This window comes from Manis pentadactyla, chromosome 9, assembly GCF_030020395.1.
Source record: "Manis pentadactyla isolate mManPen7 chromosome 9, mManPen7.hap1, whole genome shotgun sequence".
Taxonomy (NCBI): Eukaryota; Metazoa; Chordata; class Mammalia; order Pholidota; family Manidae; genus Manis; species Manis pentadactyla.
The window spans coordinates 7,856,419-7,874,568 of record NC_080027.1 but is presented as its reverse complement, the minus strand read 5'-3'; the positions used below and the strand labels follow the sequence as shown (position 1 = coordinate 7,874,568).

Genomic DNA, 18,150 nt, shown 5'->3' with positions numbered 1-18,150 from the left:
CCCCAGCCAGCATCTCCTTTGCTGAGTCTTGCCTCCACAGGAGGCTAGGTGTGTACACATTCAGAGGTTTGATGAGGCCACAGAGCTGTCCGCTGGACTCGTCTGCCGGGGTGGCTGCCTGCACCTAAACACAAGGAGCTGTGCATGGCCCTGGGCTAGATGAGGCCCAAGGTGGATGCCGGGCGTTCTGGCTGAGGGTAAAGAAATGAGCTTTTCTAGAAGTGAAAGCCAGCCGTGGTGCATGGAGCTCATTTGCACAGAGACAAGTTCTGACCACCGAGCAGGGGTCCATTGTGAGCTCTGGGAGAGGTGCACCTTTGGTGGCCAGGCCTGGTTTTCCAGGAAGTAGTCCCATCTTTGAAGAAAGTGTCAACTAGATCACAGCAGAGGCCATGGTGTGAGGGGACCGGGCATCTCGTGGCAAGCTGGCTGGTTCTCCCCCTCAGCAGAAGCGAACCCCCTGGGCTCCCCACCTGTAGGCACACACCACAGGCCCAGCCCCTCCCCGGGACGCTCAGAGCAGGTGACAGAGTCACGTCTGGGTACACAGCAGCACTGGCAGCAGGGGCAGGCGTGTCCTAACCCGCACCCCCTTGGTGACCCCAGATGCAAGCCGCACAGTGCTGGAGGCATTGCGGGAGTGGGGCTCCCCCCGCTTTGGAATGCTTGGTGTTGCCTGGGCCTCTGGGTGCCAGGCTGGGGAGCCAATGGGCCCCTCAGCCCATAGTCCTGGAGCCATAGCCCAGTCTGGGGTGGCTGCTCTGTGGGAACCCCATGCTGCACCTGAGGATAGAGAGTTACAGAAGGGGTACACAGTCAAGGGGGCCCGGGCCCCCGGGCGCTGGGCGACAGACTTGGCCGTCAACCGCTCACTCGGCACAGTCATTACCTCGTGTGCCAGGCACCATACGGAGCCCCAGGCTCACCCCTGAGCAAGACGCTGATGGTGTCCACCCTGCGGGCTGCATTCTGGAGCAGGGAATGGACAGTAAGCCGCACACGACACAAACGCGGAGGGCTGCCAAGGAGCGAAGGTGCTCACAGGTCGGAGTGACCTCTGCGGGAAGGTGCAATACAAGAGCCAGGGCGTCCCAGGCACCAGGGGCGGCGAGTGCAAAGGCCGGCTGGGCAGGGCTTTCCGGGAAGCTGTGCCCAGTAGGGGATGCTGGGGGGTCTCAGGCCTGAGTCCTGAGTGACAGCAGCCCTAGGAGGCCTAAGCAAAGGCGGGTACAGCCTGACTCTCATTTCATTAAGATCATCAGCAGCTGGTCAGCCAGTCGGGCCACAAGGGGACTCAGGGAGGCCCAGTAGCTCACTTTCTCTCTGTCGGAAGAGCAGAGCAGTGAGCGTAAGTCCTTGGCTTCTGTCCGGAAGATGTGGCACCTTGGGGTGGGAGGTTCACCCCGGGGGCTGGAGGTCCCTGAGGGCTCCGGCCTCGGGCTGCCCAAGGCCCCTGCCCTGCTCGCTTCGCCCACCGTCGCCTCCTGCCCTTCACCGGCTCTCTGCACGTTGTCCTGAGGGCCTTTTGGTTTTCAGTAAATCAGTTTGGGTTGGTAAGAAATCATCTCTGCCCGGCTGGTCCTGGGGCACAGACTTCTGAAGTGCCTCCATAGCAGAAGCCACGTCCTGGTGTTCCCAAGCTCGGTGCTGTCGGGGTGGCATGTCATTCCACGCACCAACTGAAATGCTGACTGATGTGCATGGAAAGGTGGGGTGCCATGTGGATGCCAAGCAGAGGGGAGTGTGCCCCTCGCTCTCGGAGCGTCCTCCCGTGGACGGGGCTGGAGGGGCCAGTCAAGCTGGCTGCCTGGCTGCAAATCCCGTGCCTAGACCCTCGCCTCCCAGATGGGGCATTTGGAGCACTCGGCCAATATGGGGGTGAATACTTCTCCCAGGAAACTGGACACCTTCCTCCACACTTGGTGTGACCATTGCAGCAGGAGGACCTGGGTTCCTGGTGGACTGGCACCCACCTGTGCCCCCAATTCCAGGCACTTGCTTCCTGATCGGGGACAAGCTCTCAATTGTGGTGATGCCTGGGTGCAGAGCAGGCCAGAGGCGCGGACTGTCTGCCAGTGGTCGGCCTTGGCAGATGTGGTGACTGCTTGGTGCCCCACCTATGCGATGTGATGCAGACAGAGCAACTAGGAGAGCAGTTGCACAGAAGGGCCCTTTGACATGCAGGGGATGGCTTGTCACACAAAGCCTGCGGGGACAGAAGTGCAGAGTCTGCTGGGCATGTGCAGTCTGGTGCCGGAAGACCAGTGAGCAGCCTCTGGCTCACATCCAGTTACTGAATCTATAAACACAATGAGAAAGCCACTTGAACACTTCTCTCTCCCACCCCAGGTGTTTGCTGACTGATGAAATAACAGCACACTTCTGAGTGTGTGAGCTAACTCCCAAATTTTGTTTTCTGTTTCCACATGGATTTGATATAAAAGGCAGGACAGAGGGTGATAATCCAAGAGAAGGTGTATGTGCATGTGTGTGTGTCTGTGTTCTAAATCAGGCCACCAGATTCCCATGTGTTCCACCCGGGGACCCAGTGGTTGCTTAGCAACATGACGATCTTGCACCCAGGAGGATCCCGTGAATAATGTCAGTGTGATGAGCCGAGAGTAAACCAAGCCGAGCAGGAGGGCAGGCCAGCACAGACCTTCACCCTGCTACCCACCCCCTGGCTGCTGTTTTCCCGTTGACCTGAGGCAAGGGCATGGGCAGGCCTCGAGCATGCGGCCAGACCCAGTGCCTGTTACTAGCTGCCAGGCTCCCGTCTCACAGTGCAAACTCAAGCAGAGCACACATTCTGGTGGTGAGGCTTCCCCCCCCAGGGATGCTGGTCCATTCTTCCTAAGCTGCAGAAGATGAGGGGCTCAAGGAAGCCATGTCAGGGGATTAGCAATGAGCTGCTGCTCAGAAGCCTTTGAGAGAATGTCCTGTTTTCTGACACCTTTTCCCCAGGTGTATTTCTTCTTTATAGTCACATTATCCAAACTGAAGGTGGCAGGGTTGCAAACTGCCCGTCCTGAACATGAAGTGATGCTGTGCTGAGTCCCTGTTCTGGGTGGTTATGGGGGCTGCATGGAAGGGGCCGGCAGGGATAGGTCCTCGGCCAATGTCTGTACCGCTTTCAGTTCACCTGTCAAAGGCAGCTGCTTTTTTTCATTTTAATTGGTTTTGCAGTGTTGTCTCAAGCCCTCCCATCTTGTCATTTTCATTTGCTCCCACGATGTGTGTTAACAGAAGAGAGTCGTGCTGAAGAGAAGTAAGTGCTGCCTGCAGGAACGCTGTCGTCTGTGGTGTGTGCTGCCGTCTCTCCCTCTTGCCCACTGATGTGTTTGGAGAGCCTTCTCTTGCCTTCTGACAGCAACCACAGCTGCCTGCAGAGCATCCCTTTAGAAAAAAATCCTACCCACCTGTGAGCAGTTGGGGTATTTCCAAAGAGAGGGTGGCCCTGACTCCCGCCTCGTTCCAGTGGCCCAGGTGCAAGGCAGCTGCTGTCACTTGGGGGACTGACCCGCCCGAGCCTCACGAAGCCCTGGGAACAGCCAGGGTGCTCCCGGCTGCACTGCCCAGAGCATCCGCTCAGAGGCAGGGTCGTGGGCACAGCCACCAAGCAAGCCACCTTTACAGAGGGCACATGCAGTCACTCAAGGCCTCACTCACCGGGGCCAGAGGTACTCCTGTGGGATGTTTGCCCACTTCACAAAGGCTCCTCCCCCAAAGGCCCCCGGCCCTAATTAACAACTCAGATCACCTAGGGTAGAGTGGCTTCATACTCAGGCCCATTTGGGGCATCTTCCTTCCATGTATCAAGGTGGAACAGATGAGCCTTCCCCAGAACAGGTGCCCTGCAGCTGTGCAGCAGACACGCCAGGAGGCGGGTCGCCTTGCAGGGCGTTCCACTGTGGCCCACGTGGGGACTGCAGTGGGGCTGTTGATCCTACTTGGGCACCAGAATTGGAAGGTTTCTCCTTAGCCCACCTCTTAGGAACCCAGTCTAGATGCCAGAGGGTGCTATCTCACTCGCCCCTGCATAGGCAGCCCCAGAGCCTGGCAGTGGAGTTGTCCTCAGTCTCACCTGGGGCTGCCTCTCCCGGCTGGTGTAACCAGCACACCACCAGCCCCTGCCAGAGGCTCTCCTGTATGTAGCAAGTCCCACCCAGGGCGCCTGGCCCTCTGGGAGACTGCATAGCAAGTGTGCAGCCACTTGCACAGCAAGGTGCTCACCATGTACCAGGGCCTAGTAACCGAGTGGCAGAGCAGAGCCAGCAGACGGGGCCACGTTCAGTCGTTACGGCACCAGCACCTGGGCAGCTGACTACCTTGCCACATAGCAGGGACAGGAGCCCATCCTACGTGGGGACGTGGAGCCTCACAGCCTAAAGCGTGCCTATGCTGGTGTTTGGCAGGGCCACGATGCCAACAGAACACCTCAAGTCCAGATCCTGAGGGGGGACCCCCAGTAGGATGGGTCCTTCCAGGAGGGGCCCAAAAGGCAAGGGACCCACCCATTCCTGCTGCCTCCCCTGTGGGTGCACACACCGTCAGTGTGGAGACAGCAGAGAACACGAACCGGGGCCCACGGGCCGCTGTCCTCCATGTGTGGCTGGCAAGCCTGCGGTGGGCCCTGGACAAAACCAGGAAGGGTGCCGGGTATAAAGAGACTATCTCCACGCAGGCACACATGAAGACTAGGGAGTTCTGGCACCAAGATGTGGTCTGCTCCCCTCGGGAGTTGTCCAGCCATCTCACGGGCCAGGAAAGGTTGAACCTAAAAGCATGGAGTTAGCCCATGCCAACCCCTGGGGCTTCGCCTTCCCGGGCAGAGCAGGACGGGCTTCCACGGCCACAGCCGGGAGAAGGGGGCCCCTTTCAGGTCCCTGCTGCTTGGTGAGGATCACACATCCTCCCAGTGAGCTGCTACACTGCCCTCGGGACACCTGCGTGCACACGGGCCACCCCACACCAGTGAGCACCGGGTGTCTGCAGCAAGCCCCACTCTGGGGGAGCAGTGCAGTCTGAACACGGGCCAGCCACTCCTCACTGGGTCTGTGGGTGACTTCTTCAAACCCTAAGTGTCCCAGAGAGGCTATGGGGCTTCCCACTTAGTACAGCAGCCCGCCTTTGGGTGCCCTTCCCGGCACTTGGCCTTTTAAGCAGAGGAGCTGAGGCCTGACGGGTGAGTAAGAGGGAGGGTCCCTTCTCGCTGTCTTCAAGCTGCCTGTCCTCCAGGTGTGCTGATCATGTCCTCAGACATCCCACCTGGGACCCCAGGGACAGGACTGTTCTGGCCCTGTCACCATGCCCTCGAGTAGCCCCTTAGAAGTGCCTGCTGGCCACCCCCAGCCACCCCTCTACTCCCCTGGCAGGCAGACTCGCCCAGCTGCCCTGCTGTGCTCAGGTGAGTGGGGTGCTGTGTGCTTTGCCCAGACCCCTGCCCCCCCCACCTCCTGCTACTCCCCCATCCCATCCTGCATGGCAGGTCATCGCTCATGGCCAGCGCATCTGCCATCAGGCACTCTGGTGTGGTCTGCGTGCCTCCCTCCCTCCCCTGGCTACCGGCATCCTGATGACCCACTTGGTGACCTGGCTTGTGATGGTGTCTCTACTGTTGCTGTTTCAGAAGCCCAGAGGTTGTGAGCACCGTCTCAGGTACACGGAGCACGACGGTCACCTTCACTGTCCGCCCGGGAACCTCCCAGCCCATCACCCTGCAGAGCCGGCCGCCAGACTATGATAGCAGGACCTCAGGAACCAGGCGGGCCCCGAGCCCCGTGGTCTCACCAACAGAGATGAACAAAGAGATCTTGCCCGCCCCCCACTCTGCTGCTGCGGCACCTCCGTCCCCCGCCCTCTCAGACGTCTTCAGTCTCCCGAGCCAGCCCTCTCCCGGGGACCTGTTTGGCTTGAACCCGGCAGGACGCAGCAGGTCGCCCTCCCCCTCGATACTGCAACAGCCAATCTCAAATAAGCCTTTTACAACTAAGCCTGTCCACCTGTGGACTAAACCAGACGTGGCGGACTGGCTGGAAAGTCTAAACTTGGGTGAACACAAAGAGACCTTCATGGACAATGAGATCGATGGCAGCCACTTACCAAACCTTCAGAAGGAAGACCTGATAGACCTCGGGGTGACTCGGGTCGGGCACAGGATGAACATAGAAAGGGCTCTCAAACAGCTGCTGGACAGATAAGGGCGGCTGCTCTTCCCCTTTACAGACTTCTTGTTATAAGTAGAGATGGGCTTATACTGAAATACCTGAATGGCCATAAGGTCTGTGAGCACCACCCACTCCATGGGTCTGTCTCCTGGTACCCAAAGAAATGCCGAGTGTGTTCAGGGTGGGCCTATGCAAAGGTCTGCAAACCCCCCAGCTCTGTGGGTTTCTCGGGCTGAGCCTTCTCAACAGGGGACGAGGGAAGGGGGTTTTCTAACAGAAAGATGCACAGCTTGCCTCCCAGCACGCAGGCATCCTCACCGGGGCGGGCCCTCTGCCAGAGACTCCCACCAGGCCAGCACGGGATCCTTGCTCTCACAGGCAGACACCGACGTACCTAGATACCTCCCGGGACCTCCCTCCCGCTTTCCAGGGGGTGGCACGAGGCCTGTCCCCCACCTGTGGCCCCCGGGAGGGAGCCCCTCAGTGCTCACTCGCTCCCTTCTTTCCTGCACTTTGCTTGCAGGGTGACACCCCCAGACATGTTCATCCAGTGCCCCTTTTTGGGCCTCAAAGGTAGAGCAGCTTTTCTTCCTGCAGATTATTGACCCCATCTCTGCGTTGCAGCGTGCATCTGTGGCCCTCTGGCCATTAGGTTCTCGGCAGTAGTGGGGCATTTGAGTGGAATCGTGCCCAGCTTTGCCCAGCTTTATTTCTGCAAACCTCTTAGCGTAATTCCAAAGTGGCCAAAGAGCTGTCACATGGAGTTAGTCAAAGCACAAAGTCACGATTCCAAGGAGAAGGGGAGACCTAGCTGCAAGATGCAGCCAGCATGCGGCTCCTGCTGGGTCCAAAGTCTTCTCGAGGCCAAGAGCAGTTGTCTGCCAGGAGCATCTCTCCAGGATTTGAGACAGGGGTTCTCTGCCTTTGGGAATTTTCTTAAATTGAAAGGGTGTTGAATTCTGCAAAGATCAGAGCAGGTGAGCATGCACTTTGACATGAGGGCCAGACTCACGGGTACTGGTGGGCACATGCTGCTGCCGGGGGGTGGTATCTTCGCCCAGAGCTGAGTGGGGCACGGTGACCTCAGTCCTGAGCCTGGCCAAGGGTACGTGTCTCTACTGACACCCCTTTGCTCTCTAAGGCCAGGGAAGGCAGGACATAGAGGTGTTTTCTCTTTCTCTCTCAGTGTCCAGGAACCCCACCAACTTGTCTTAATAGTACACAGACTTTTGAGAGCCCAGTGGGTATGGCATATGGATGGCAGGGAGGGTGCAGGCAGAAGGGAGGAAAGAGTGGGGGGGCAGTGGGGGGGTTCCTGGTCCGCTGGCCACTGTCCCGCCTCTGGCAAGGCCTTTAGGAGCCCAGCCCCATTCTGCTCCCTGGAGCTCCCGCCCCTGTAACAATACCTCTGATTTCCAAGGGAGGTGGCTGATCGCACATGGGCCGCCAAAACATCCAGGCTTCCAGTACATTCTCCCACATTTGGAAGAAACTCGAACGTCAGGTTTTTGGCTTTATTGTGACTTCAGAACTAGCCTAGCCCATCTCTAATTATAAAAACATGATTTTTTTTCCTTTTTTTTCTTTATGCTCACAGTCAAGTGTCTGATTAGGTTTGGAACAGCTCTAGAATGAATACGTAAAAATTAGCAATTTAAAATTTCTTTACTGCAAGTTTAAATAGTTGTACAGATAGTTTATAAGCACAATATTTTAAGAAAAAAAAGTGGCTGGTCTACTAGGCAGCCTTTGTGCCACTTCAGTGCTAGAAAGTTAAAGAAAAAAATTTTGTGATTTAATAATCCTATTTCTGTGGAACAATAATAAAAGTATGACCTTTTTAAATCAACCTCATTTGGATGCACCTGAACCAGCAGAGCTGTGTTACATTTTCTATCTTTGCTAGAACTTTGTCATCAAAGGACAATTATTCAAAAGTGGTTACAATTCACAATGCAGCAGTTTCTCCCAAATCTCACACACACACACACACAATTTCTCCAACTACATGCCCCTGAGTTGGAAACTGAGCTTTGGATCTTCTTCTATTCCAAAATCTTTTGCAGGTTGATCGTTGTATTTGAATGATTCCATCCAACTTGAAATCAATTGAGTATTAAGGCACTTTACTTCACATACTTTCGATTTTTCCATCCTGAGATGAATATTAGTCTAGAGAAATGTCACGCCAGGATGCCACAGGTGGCCTGTGAGGCTGCCTGATATTAAGAAGATGTAAAAATGGTGGATTGGCCAGTATTTGTCTTCCACTTGGCAACATTGCAAAGTTCAGTCATACACGATCTCACCATGGCCCGTGTCCTTTGCCTATATTGATGTTACCTCTGTGCTCATGCCAGGCCAAAGGCTACACAGAATGGGCATGAAGGAGGTGGCTGGCATTGTCCCCAGTCGCTCCCCAGTGGCTTTAGGTTGACAGCCAGTGGCACGAGCTGGCTGCTCCTCCCCTTCTTAAAGAGCCTTCAAACCACGAGCAAACAGAGTGAAGATGGAAACGAGCTGGTGCAATCATTTGTTTTTACCTTGTCTTACTGTAGAAGAGTCACAGAACCTGCCAGAACCTGCACTGGCCGCAGAACGCACAACGCTGAGGTGAATCGGTCTCTAGCTCTAGTTGATGGTTTTGCCACCAAAAAGCAATAGTTTCTCATCCACAGCTCCGCCCACTGCTCTCCCACTCGGGGCGTGTTGGACCAGGCCCTATTCCATGACCTCTTTAATGGTGGAACAAATGTTAAACTGCTCATATAAAGATCATGTTAATACTATTCCAGGTTTTAAAATCAACTTTTGTTACATACTGTAATTTAAACAAACCACATTCACATGCCTACTTTCTGTAATATTGTGTATACAAAGCCAAAATCACTCAAGATGTAAATTATGTATACCTGCTCAGATACCTTCTCAGGGTGTCTGTGCATTTTAAGTTAATTCATATAAAAATGACTCAGTGTGACTGTTGATTTGCTGATCCCTACATGTCACAAAGTGATTTGTAGTACTTTAGTTAATAAAATGGTGATTTTTTTTTGAATTATTGAACAAGCAAGTATTATCCAGGTGATCTGGCAATGACTTTTTGTGTGTGGGCCACAAATATTGGTTTTTCCCATTAATAAATTTTTTGTTTTTTAGAAACTATTGTTTCACACTATAGTTTGTGTAACACATGTTCACATTATCTGTTGCTGTTACTATTGTGCTTTTATTCTTTTTAGACTTTATTTAAAAACAAAAAACAAGCTCCTGTAATTTGCACTTTCTCCCAATCCTTAAGTCTCTTGTATGGCAACCAAAACTACTGTAAAAAGACAAATAAATATACTATTGCACTAAGGTTGTGGTTCTGACTGCAAACAGTGAAAACTGAATTAAACAAATAGTGGCCAGACTTGCAATCTATAATGTAGGTCATTTGAACATCACAGCCACTTTACCTCTGAGACAGTGACCGGATAATGTCACTGAGGAAATGCTCCCACTGAGCTAATCCGCCCTGCCCCATCTCCTTAAGTTCTCCTCGATGTAAGGACGGAAGCACGTACAGCACTGCGGAGCTGTGGAACTGTCAGTGCGGGCGCGTGTGAACACCGCTCCCACTGCACAGCTGAAGCCTGGCTTTCCCTTGTCTGGGGAGGGAGGCAGGCGTGGCCTGAAGGGCGGCCAGATTCGGATCCCTGCCCGCCGGTGGACGCCTCCCCCCGCCCCTCCGTCAGGCCATGGGGGCTGCAGAGTGGCAGCCTCCCTGGCTGACATAAAGCTAACTGTGTGGTGAGCAAGCATGCATGACACCTGGGGTGAGGAGCTGTGTCTTAGTAAAGACCTGAGCCAGGGAGACGTGGGTTGTAGGGAAGCGTGTTTTTAAACTTCAACCCTGAACCTCTTCTTTGGCCTCCCCAGGGAAGATTTGTCTTTAGTTCTCAAGCAGTTTCTCCTGTTCGGCACTTTTCCGCCTGAGCAGCAGCCACTATGGTTCTCTGTTCACAAAAAATTCTAATCCTCACAGCTTTGGTAGTTTACCCCTCTCAAGCCCCCCCTCCCCGGCCTCACCGCCAATGGCTCCTCCCAGACCTGTTCTTGATAAATATATCTGTTTGTCTTAAGAGAAAAAAAGCGATTGGGGGACTTTTTCCTTTACTTGTACTTGGAGGCATTTTAATAACCAGTGAACTGGACTGTCTTTTCTGTACGTGCAGATACCCGTGTATACATGCAAGTAGGCGACAATCCCACTGGCCGGGGGGCCACCGCGGCTGCACGCACACGGGACTGCCCGTGCCTTGCGGGGAATCGGGTGACTTCCAAACTTGTTTCTCAGACTTCAGATCTGATCGCTTCAATTTTTCACCCACACTGTCAGTGGTTTTCTTTCCTTATTGTTCCTGTAACATGGTTCTACATTTCACGGCCTTTACCGTTTTATGTTTAAAATTACAATCACTGTCCATTGCTTCTATTCTGGAATTCTTTGTTTATAGCAATTCTGAAAATTTAATATGAGCCTTCAAATAAATACAGAAAAGAAAAAAAAGGAAAAAAATTAAGTGTGTGCCTTGGGTGTTTTGAACCTGATCTGCATAAAACCATATTGTATTCAAATGCTGTATATTTAATGAAAGGATAAATAGAACTTCAATGTATTAATGTAGCTGATAAATAGTTATAGTGCCTTGTTTTCTGAACTGAGAAGCCCATATCAATGCACAACATAAAGTAAAAACGATTCAAGAAATGAAATGTTGAGAAGACCCAGGCGTGACTTGGGCCTTTCTCATAAGGCTGTGGAAGATACACAGTCCTTTGAGTTAAAAAATAAAAAGAAAGTTGAAATACGATTGTGTTATCAATTACTTTTCCATTACAAGTGCTACTATATCACTTGCAGTATTGTCACTTAGTTAGAATACAAACTGTGCCTGAAAATTGCCATGGAACAGAGAGGTGGCACGGGGACCAGGAGTCCTGGGCCGTGGCTGGTGATTCTCATTGGTACTGAACTCAGCAGTACCCATCGCTTCCGCATTTGGTTGAAAATAATATTTGTTTTAGTGGTTAGGGCCTCTCCTGACAGAAGAACTATTCTCATTTTCCTAGGAGTGGCAATCCATGGTCCGCTTTTCTTTTAAAAGGAAACGATGTAAGAAATACACAGTCTAATCCCCATCTCCACGCTGCTGTGCTCCGCTCACTGCAAGTTAAATGTGAGAATGTGAGCTGCTCTGAGAGGCCTCCGTCATCTCAGAGGACAAGTCTGGGGTGTAGTGGGCACATCGGAGGCTGCAGCCCGCCTGGAGGACTGCAAGAGTCGCAGCAATAGGGGGAGTCTGACGGATGGCTCTGCAGACCAAAGCTGCACCAGCCTGTCTTCCTGGGACCCCGCAGCAAGCAGGCCACCGCTATTTCCAGGGGCAGGACAAAGCCATGTGCTGCATCCGTCGCCATGGCTCTGGGCTCTTCTGATAGACACACATCTCAAGGGAGCAAGGAGCTACAGCCGTGTCTTGTTTGACTTCAAGAGACTACCATCAGGGCTATTCACCAGGCCAAAGTCAACTGGACAGCCAGACCTTTTCACTTCAGGCCACAAATGCAGACAATGACCTGACAGTCTGAAAAGAGTGGTATGGGAGAAATGGCCAGGGTTTCTTAGGGGCCCCATTCCACATGCTGCCTCTGCTGGAAACACGTATCTAAGAGTCAAAGGGGCAGGCCGGAGAGGGGCAGCTGAGCCCGGGCCCCGCACGGGATGAGGACCAGGGAAAGGGGCTGGCCTTCCCACAGCAGCGTGAGCAGGCCTGGGCATGAGGGCAGCTGATCACTCCCTGCCTCCGGTGCCAGGGCATCTGTCCAGCTGCTCCAAGACAATATGCCATCCTGCCAATAACCACTCATAGTATTCCTTGCCAAGGGGCTTAAACAGACTTAAATGTGTTCTTCAAACCCTAGGACCCAGAGAGCAGAAGAACACAGCCCTTAAAGCTTCCACAGCAGAAGGCAGAGGTCAGCTTATTTCTGTGCACAATCCTCAAGAGGCTAGAAATAACCACATCTATTGGGTGCTCTGAGCCCTGCACCCACTGAGTACTTGCCAGCCCTACAGTAGAAATAAACAGGATTTGCTATAGTGCTAACCTGGCTAAACCCATTTTTAGCAAAGACAGCCCATCAGGTGCCCCGATATCTGCTGTGTGTCAGGCTCTACCACTGATGACAAGAACACATTCCTCTCTCTGCTGCCCTCCGACACTGGGCAAGGCCAGAGGTCCGGGAGGCTGGGCAAGGTGGGGGCTCTTCCCAGCTGAACCACCCCAGGGGTGAAGAGGGAGGCTTCATTCAAGAACAATCTGGTTACCTCACTTCCCTGAAGCCAGGACCTAGGGGTCCTAGGCCTTCACAGAGCAAAGACTTGACATTTGCAAAAAGACCCACAGCTTAGAGATGTGTGTCATGTGACATCTGTCTTCTGAAAAGAATCCATTAATTATCAAAAAGGTGATTATCTCCTTTACCAATGAGGAAACAGGCTCAGAGGAAGCAGATGCCACAGCCCTGGTCCACAGGACCTGGAGTAACCATCCTGAAGATGTGAGTCCTCGCCATGGAGAAGACCGCCCTGGGCCTGTCCTTCCCACGCTCTCTGGTCAAACGCTTCCCCCCATGGCTCTGAGTCGCCCAGACTCCTCCCACCGCAGTCCTTTGCGGCCTACATCAGCCAGAGCCATTTCTGTTCTTGCAACCACAGGTTCCTGGCAGCCACAGCCTCCACCCTCAACGCCACTGTCTGCTCCCACCCCTACAGCCTCCCTGTGCCATGTGACGTGGGGTAGCCCTACAGCTCCCTTCACTGCCACTTGGTGGCCAAGGAGAAAGGCCACGTGACCGGATGAGGAGACAAGGGGTCACCTGTGTGGCTGCAGAGTAAGTTTCTAAATGAATCTTAACAGGCCCACGCAGCTCTGAAGTTTCACCAAAAGCCAAAGGCATGGAGCGGCGGCTTCCTCCCCGGCCTTGGAGCCTGCCATCTGGGCAAGCTAAAAATAAAGGCTCCATTTTCAAGCAAGAGTTTATAAATGTGCCCACAGAGGCCTGATAAAGACATGGAGGCAATGTGCTTATCTGGGGGAAACCGCATAGCCTGAGCCCTCCAGCGCCCGCAGGCTTGCCAGGAGAGCCCAGCCTCCCTCCACAGAGGCACCTGCGCTGGCTTTTTCTGGCAGGAGCCAGGAGGACTAAGTGGAGAGTGTTCTGGCGCTTTATGGTGGGAGAGAAGGAAACCACAAAAAGAGACGGCTGGAGAGGGCACAGAGCGCAGGCCACCCACTGTAGGGTCACAGCCCGCCTCCTCCTAGGCAATCTGACCCCTGTCCGCCTCCCTGGCTCCAGCCACATCCCCACCTTGGGCCTCCTCTCTGCCTGCTCCTCGCGGTGTCTGGAAATTCTTCCCGGTGTCTGCATAGCTCCCTGGACCACCAGATTGAGGGAACTCACTGCTCTAAACAGGTGCTCACACCTCCCAGCTTTTACACGGCACTGGGCACGACCTCAAGTCGGCTGTTAATCTGCGTATTGATCCTCCTCCCTCCCCCTTCCCCCCCACACACATGCCTCTTGGGACGTGGGCCCCCGAGGGCAGGAGCTCTGCCAACAGGTGCCATCTCCCCGGCACAGAGGCCCCCCGCGGCCCCTCTCAGCCCCGGGCCCCCTCCCTCACCTCGAGCCTCCCCACCCTCCCCCCATGGAACCGCGCTGAGCTTGCCACGTGCCCTCATGGACCAATCAGGAGTGACCAACCGACCTCCGAGCACGTGCTTCCAGTAGACCGACCCGGGCTGGCAAAGGAGGTGCTGGTCACGTGCCCCACATAGACCAATCATGACCGACGAAAGCCCGTCCCAAGCCCTGTGTGGTGCAATCATGACTGGCAGATCCATGATTGGTCCAGTTGGAGGGCACGTGGCAGCTCCTGGCCAATCCCCGGGACCAGAAGGCAGTCGCGGGCTTGTGCCCCGCCTACCGAGAACTGTGGCTCCAGGCGGTGGCGGTGGGCAGTGTGGGCAGTGTGGGCAGTGTGGGCCCCTAGGGTGGGGTCGGAGGAGCTCTGCCAGCGTGCCACCCCAGAACCCTTCCCACCAGACCTGTGACTTAACATGGGCCCCACCCTCTCCCCGTGCCCTGGAGCCGTGTGGCATGGCTTCTGGGCGCTCGCGCCTTCCTCGTGCGGCGACAGTGTCCCTAACTCGTCTTAGGAACGGTGGCACGACGGTCCTTCGAGTGGGAGGGCCGAATTTTATGTCCTGTTCACTGCCCCTCTCCTAGCACGGAACGTTCTCAAATAAATACGTGTTGGAGGAGCGGCTAGATAAAGGGGACACTAGGAGGGTGGTTGCTCTTCGGTTTGACAGCTGGACTTTGTTAAGTCTGAGATTCTCAGCCTGTCCTTCAAACTTTCAGCCTCACAGCAACAAAAGGCTGCCACCACTCCACACATCACATTCTGTTCCAAGAAAGGAAGAGCATGCAGCCATGTCTGTCCCCCTTTAACATGGAAGCCGATATTTTCTCAGAAAAGCCTGCCAACACATCAGTCACAGCGATGTCTATAGTCATCCCTGGAAGCAAGGCAGACGGGCAGAGGGTGCGCTTAGCTTGGCAGAGTGCTGCCAGGAACGAACGTACAGCTGTGTTAAAGGGCAAAGTGAATGGAGAATGGGAAGACAAGTGACATGCAGTCACAGGGCGTCCGAGCAGAGTCCTCTGGCCAGCACCTACCACCAGTCAGTGAGCGCCTCCTGGAGGCTAGCAGGGAGTGTGTGCAAGTGCACAACCCAGCGGCATTAAACACCTTCAGTGTTGTACGCCCATCACCACCATCCGGTTCCGTCAGGCAAACAAAAGCCCAGGGCCCATCAGCCATCACTCTCTATGCCCAACACTGTCCCCAGCCTCAGGCGAGCACCCCCACTTTATATCTGCATGGATTTGCCTGTTCTGGGCATTTCATATACATGGAATCCTACACAATTTGGCCTTTGGGGTCTGGCTTTCTCTGCTTAGCATATTTCCAAGGCTCCATGGCGCACCATGTGTATCAGCGCTGCATCCGTCATGCGGCTGAATGATGTGCCATTATATGCACAGACCAAGTTCTGTTTCTCTGCCTGTCAGTTGATGGACACGTGCGTTGTCTCCCCCTTCTGGCTGTTGTGAGCGGTGCCGCCACGAGCACGGGAGTACAAGGACCGCATCTGAGTTCGCCAGTCCTCGGTTCTTTGGCCATATGCCCTGGGAGTGAAACCGCTGGGGCACAGGGAACTCTGTGTTAAACTTGAGAAACCGCCAGAGTGTTTTCTGCGATGGCTGCACCACTTCACATTCTCACGGCAGTGGACGAGGAGGGCTCCTCCCCAGAGAATTTCAAGGTCTCCTGTTTCTGTAGGGGGCCCCTTTTTGTGGGGTGAGATCTGAGCTTGGAAGGGGCTAAGCTCTATCCCACACTTACACAAGCAACCCAGGTCCCTGGGGACGGGTGGGGCCCCAACACTGAGTTTCCAACAACCCCAGGGGCTGCAGGTGAGACTGGTCTGGAGCGCCTCCTGGAGGCTGGCAGGGGTGTGTGCAAGCAGGTCGGCAACCAGGCCTCTTCCCAGGCGTCCAGGTTCAGCGGGAAGTAAATCCAGAGGGCTTCCCTTATATGATGCTTTAATGTGGGAAAAAAAACTACGTGGGAACAAGGAGGCTTCAAACCCGAAAGTGGTAGAAAGGTCAGGGGCGTGTCCTTACTGGACAGCTTCGAAGTGAGAATGGTCATTACAGTGGGGGATCCCGGATGGCAGGGAATTAATTGTTCACAGACGATTACCTTACACCACTTCAGGAAGACAACTGAGGCTTCGTTATGGTTCTCAGAGGCCTTGGCAATAAGCGGCTAAGGCTTTGCTTACTTACATTCGCAACATAAGCTAGACTGAGTCTGGCCCACCTAGCTTAACTGGCTGTGTCTACTGAGGATCTTTACGCTTGGCGTCATTTTATTTTACTTCTAAGAGAAGGAAGCCAGGAATCTGTGTGGTCAACACGTTCGTAGGTGGATCTTAAGGAAGCTTGAGGAAGTGCCCCATGCAACCATTATCCTCAGTCGGGGGCAGGGCGGGGGATGGGTGACAGACACAGCGCTAAAGCCACAACCCCCTGGGCAGCCTGGTGCACAGGCCACCCCGCGGCAGGGCAGCTTGCTCTTTCTGCTGCCTGGAGTCGCCGGCACGTAGACAATCCCTGAGGCTCCGTCAGTCCACCATTCACAGAGGAGGGGCGCTAAGGCACTGAGTGACTCTCAACGTCTGGTCCCTGGACCAGGGGCATCAGGGTCACCTGGGTCTAGTTAGAAATGCAAGTTCTGAATCAGAGGCTCTGGGGCAGGGCCCAGCCATCTGCTGGTTAGCAAGCCCTCCAGGTGACCCTGTGCCTGCCAGTTTGAGCACCGTGTTGCTGAAGCCACCCCTGCAGAATAAAGCTGCACCCACCTTCCAGCTGCGCAGTGTCAGAGGAGAGCAAACGCCCCATGGTGCCCAGCTCTCCTAGGGGCCGTGGCGCAGGCTACCAAGCTCTGCATGTGGGCGCCGGAGGGCATCTCCGCAGGCCACACCTTGTGCCCAGAGGGAGGGCACTGACAGCCTGAGGCCACTGCCACCCTCCTGTGCCAAGAAGCTGGCAGATTTGAATGGGAAGACCCACCCGCTGAGCCTCACCGCCAGGGCGGGGTGACTTCATCTGGGAACCAGCCGCCCGGTTCCCGCGAGCACCTACCACCAGTCAGTGAAACAAGCCGCCCCAGGGCTCCAGCGTTCTCACCTGAAACGGACTGATGGTCGCTGCGGCCCTGGGAACCTGTGCGGGCAAACGAGGTCCTGCGTGGGCAGTTGCCTGCTGGCGCAAAAGGGAAATCAGCAAACACAGGTCGGATGATCTTCTTAATCAAGAGGTAAAAATGCATCTGCCTCCCTCGCCGGGGTTCCCCAGACCTCAGGGCCCCTCCCCAAAGCCCTTGCCTACTAAGGGTTCCTTGTGATTCTTTCCTGGCCTGGCATGTACGTCTGCAGGCATAAGGGTATGAATCATTTTAAAAGTCCAAACATAGTTCACTCTACACACGGCTCTTTTGAAATTATTGTGAAATATACCAGGTAAAGCAGGATGGGGAAGAACAGACACCCATGTCCACCAGGCAGCTTAGGACACCAGACATTGCCGGCGTGCCGCAAACCCCCTGCATCCCCTCCTGACTCCACGAGGTAAACACCACCCTGAACTTGGCATTTATCATTTCTATGCATGTTTCTATATGTCTATTGCTAATGTTTGTGTCTACAAACAACATGTAGTATTATTGTGCACATTTAGAAACCTCATATAAGTGGTCTCTACTTCCCACATGGTCAGTGAGCAGCCCTTGCGGGACGAACGGCACCTGGCTTCACCACGGGTCCTGTCGCCACCGGCGATCCTGAATCCTGCAGCTGGCTTATTTGGTTCAGGATTATTTTGAAGATTCATCAAAGACGACAGATGTAGCTCTAAACCATTCATGTTCATTGTTGGGTAGTATTTCTTTATACAACTATGTCAGAAGTTATTTATCCCTACATCTGTTGATTGATCTTTATGTTGCTGTAAGTCTGGGAAGAGGAAATCCCAGGGCAAAATATCTCTAAAAACCGAAATCAGTCAAAGGGAGAAATAAAGTATAAAATCCATTTATTGCTTACAAAACTGAAGTCAGGGACCTTCTCTCTTTCCTGCTTTGGCAGAAGCAAAAACCGGCCCTCCCCTCCCCTCTCAGGTACAGATAAGCCCTCCCTGCCCAGGTCATTACCCACCGATATGGAGATGAACTTCTCCACCCCTGAGGAATGATGCAAATGCACTAAAGCCATACTTCTCTCCACCTCTGAACACCTACTGA

General features: G+C 54.1%; 1 protein-coding gene across 6 annotated transcripts in view; it reads left to right on the top strand.

Annotated features, from left to right (window-relative positions):
- Positions 1-9,528, top strand: part of SHANK2 (SH3 and multiple ankyrin repeat domains 2) — a 471,724-nt gene extending 462,196 nt beyond the window's left edge. For all 6 annotated transcript variants that reach the window (XM_057506712.1, XM_057506710.1, XM_036875766.2 and 3 more), the window contains one exon: positions 5,630-9,528. In XM_057506712.1, the coding sequence (XP_057362695.1) occupies positions 5,630-6,200 (571 nt within the window). In that variant the 3' untranslated portion in view covers positions 6,201-9,528. The remainder of the gene's footprint in view (positions 1-5,629) is intronic.
- Positions 9,529-18,150: the final 8,622 nt, after the last annotated feature.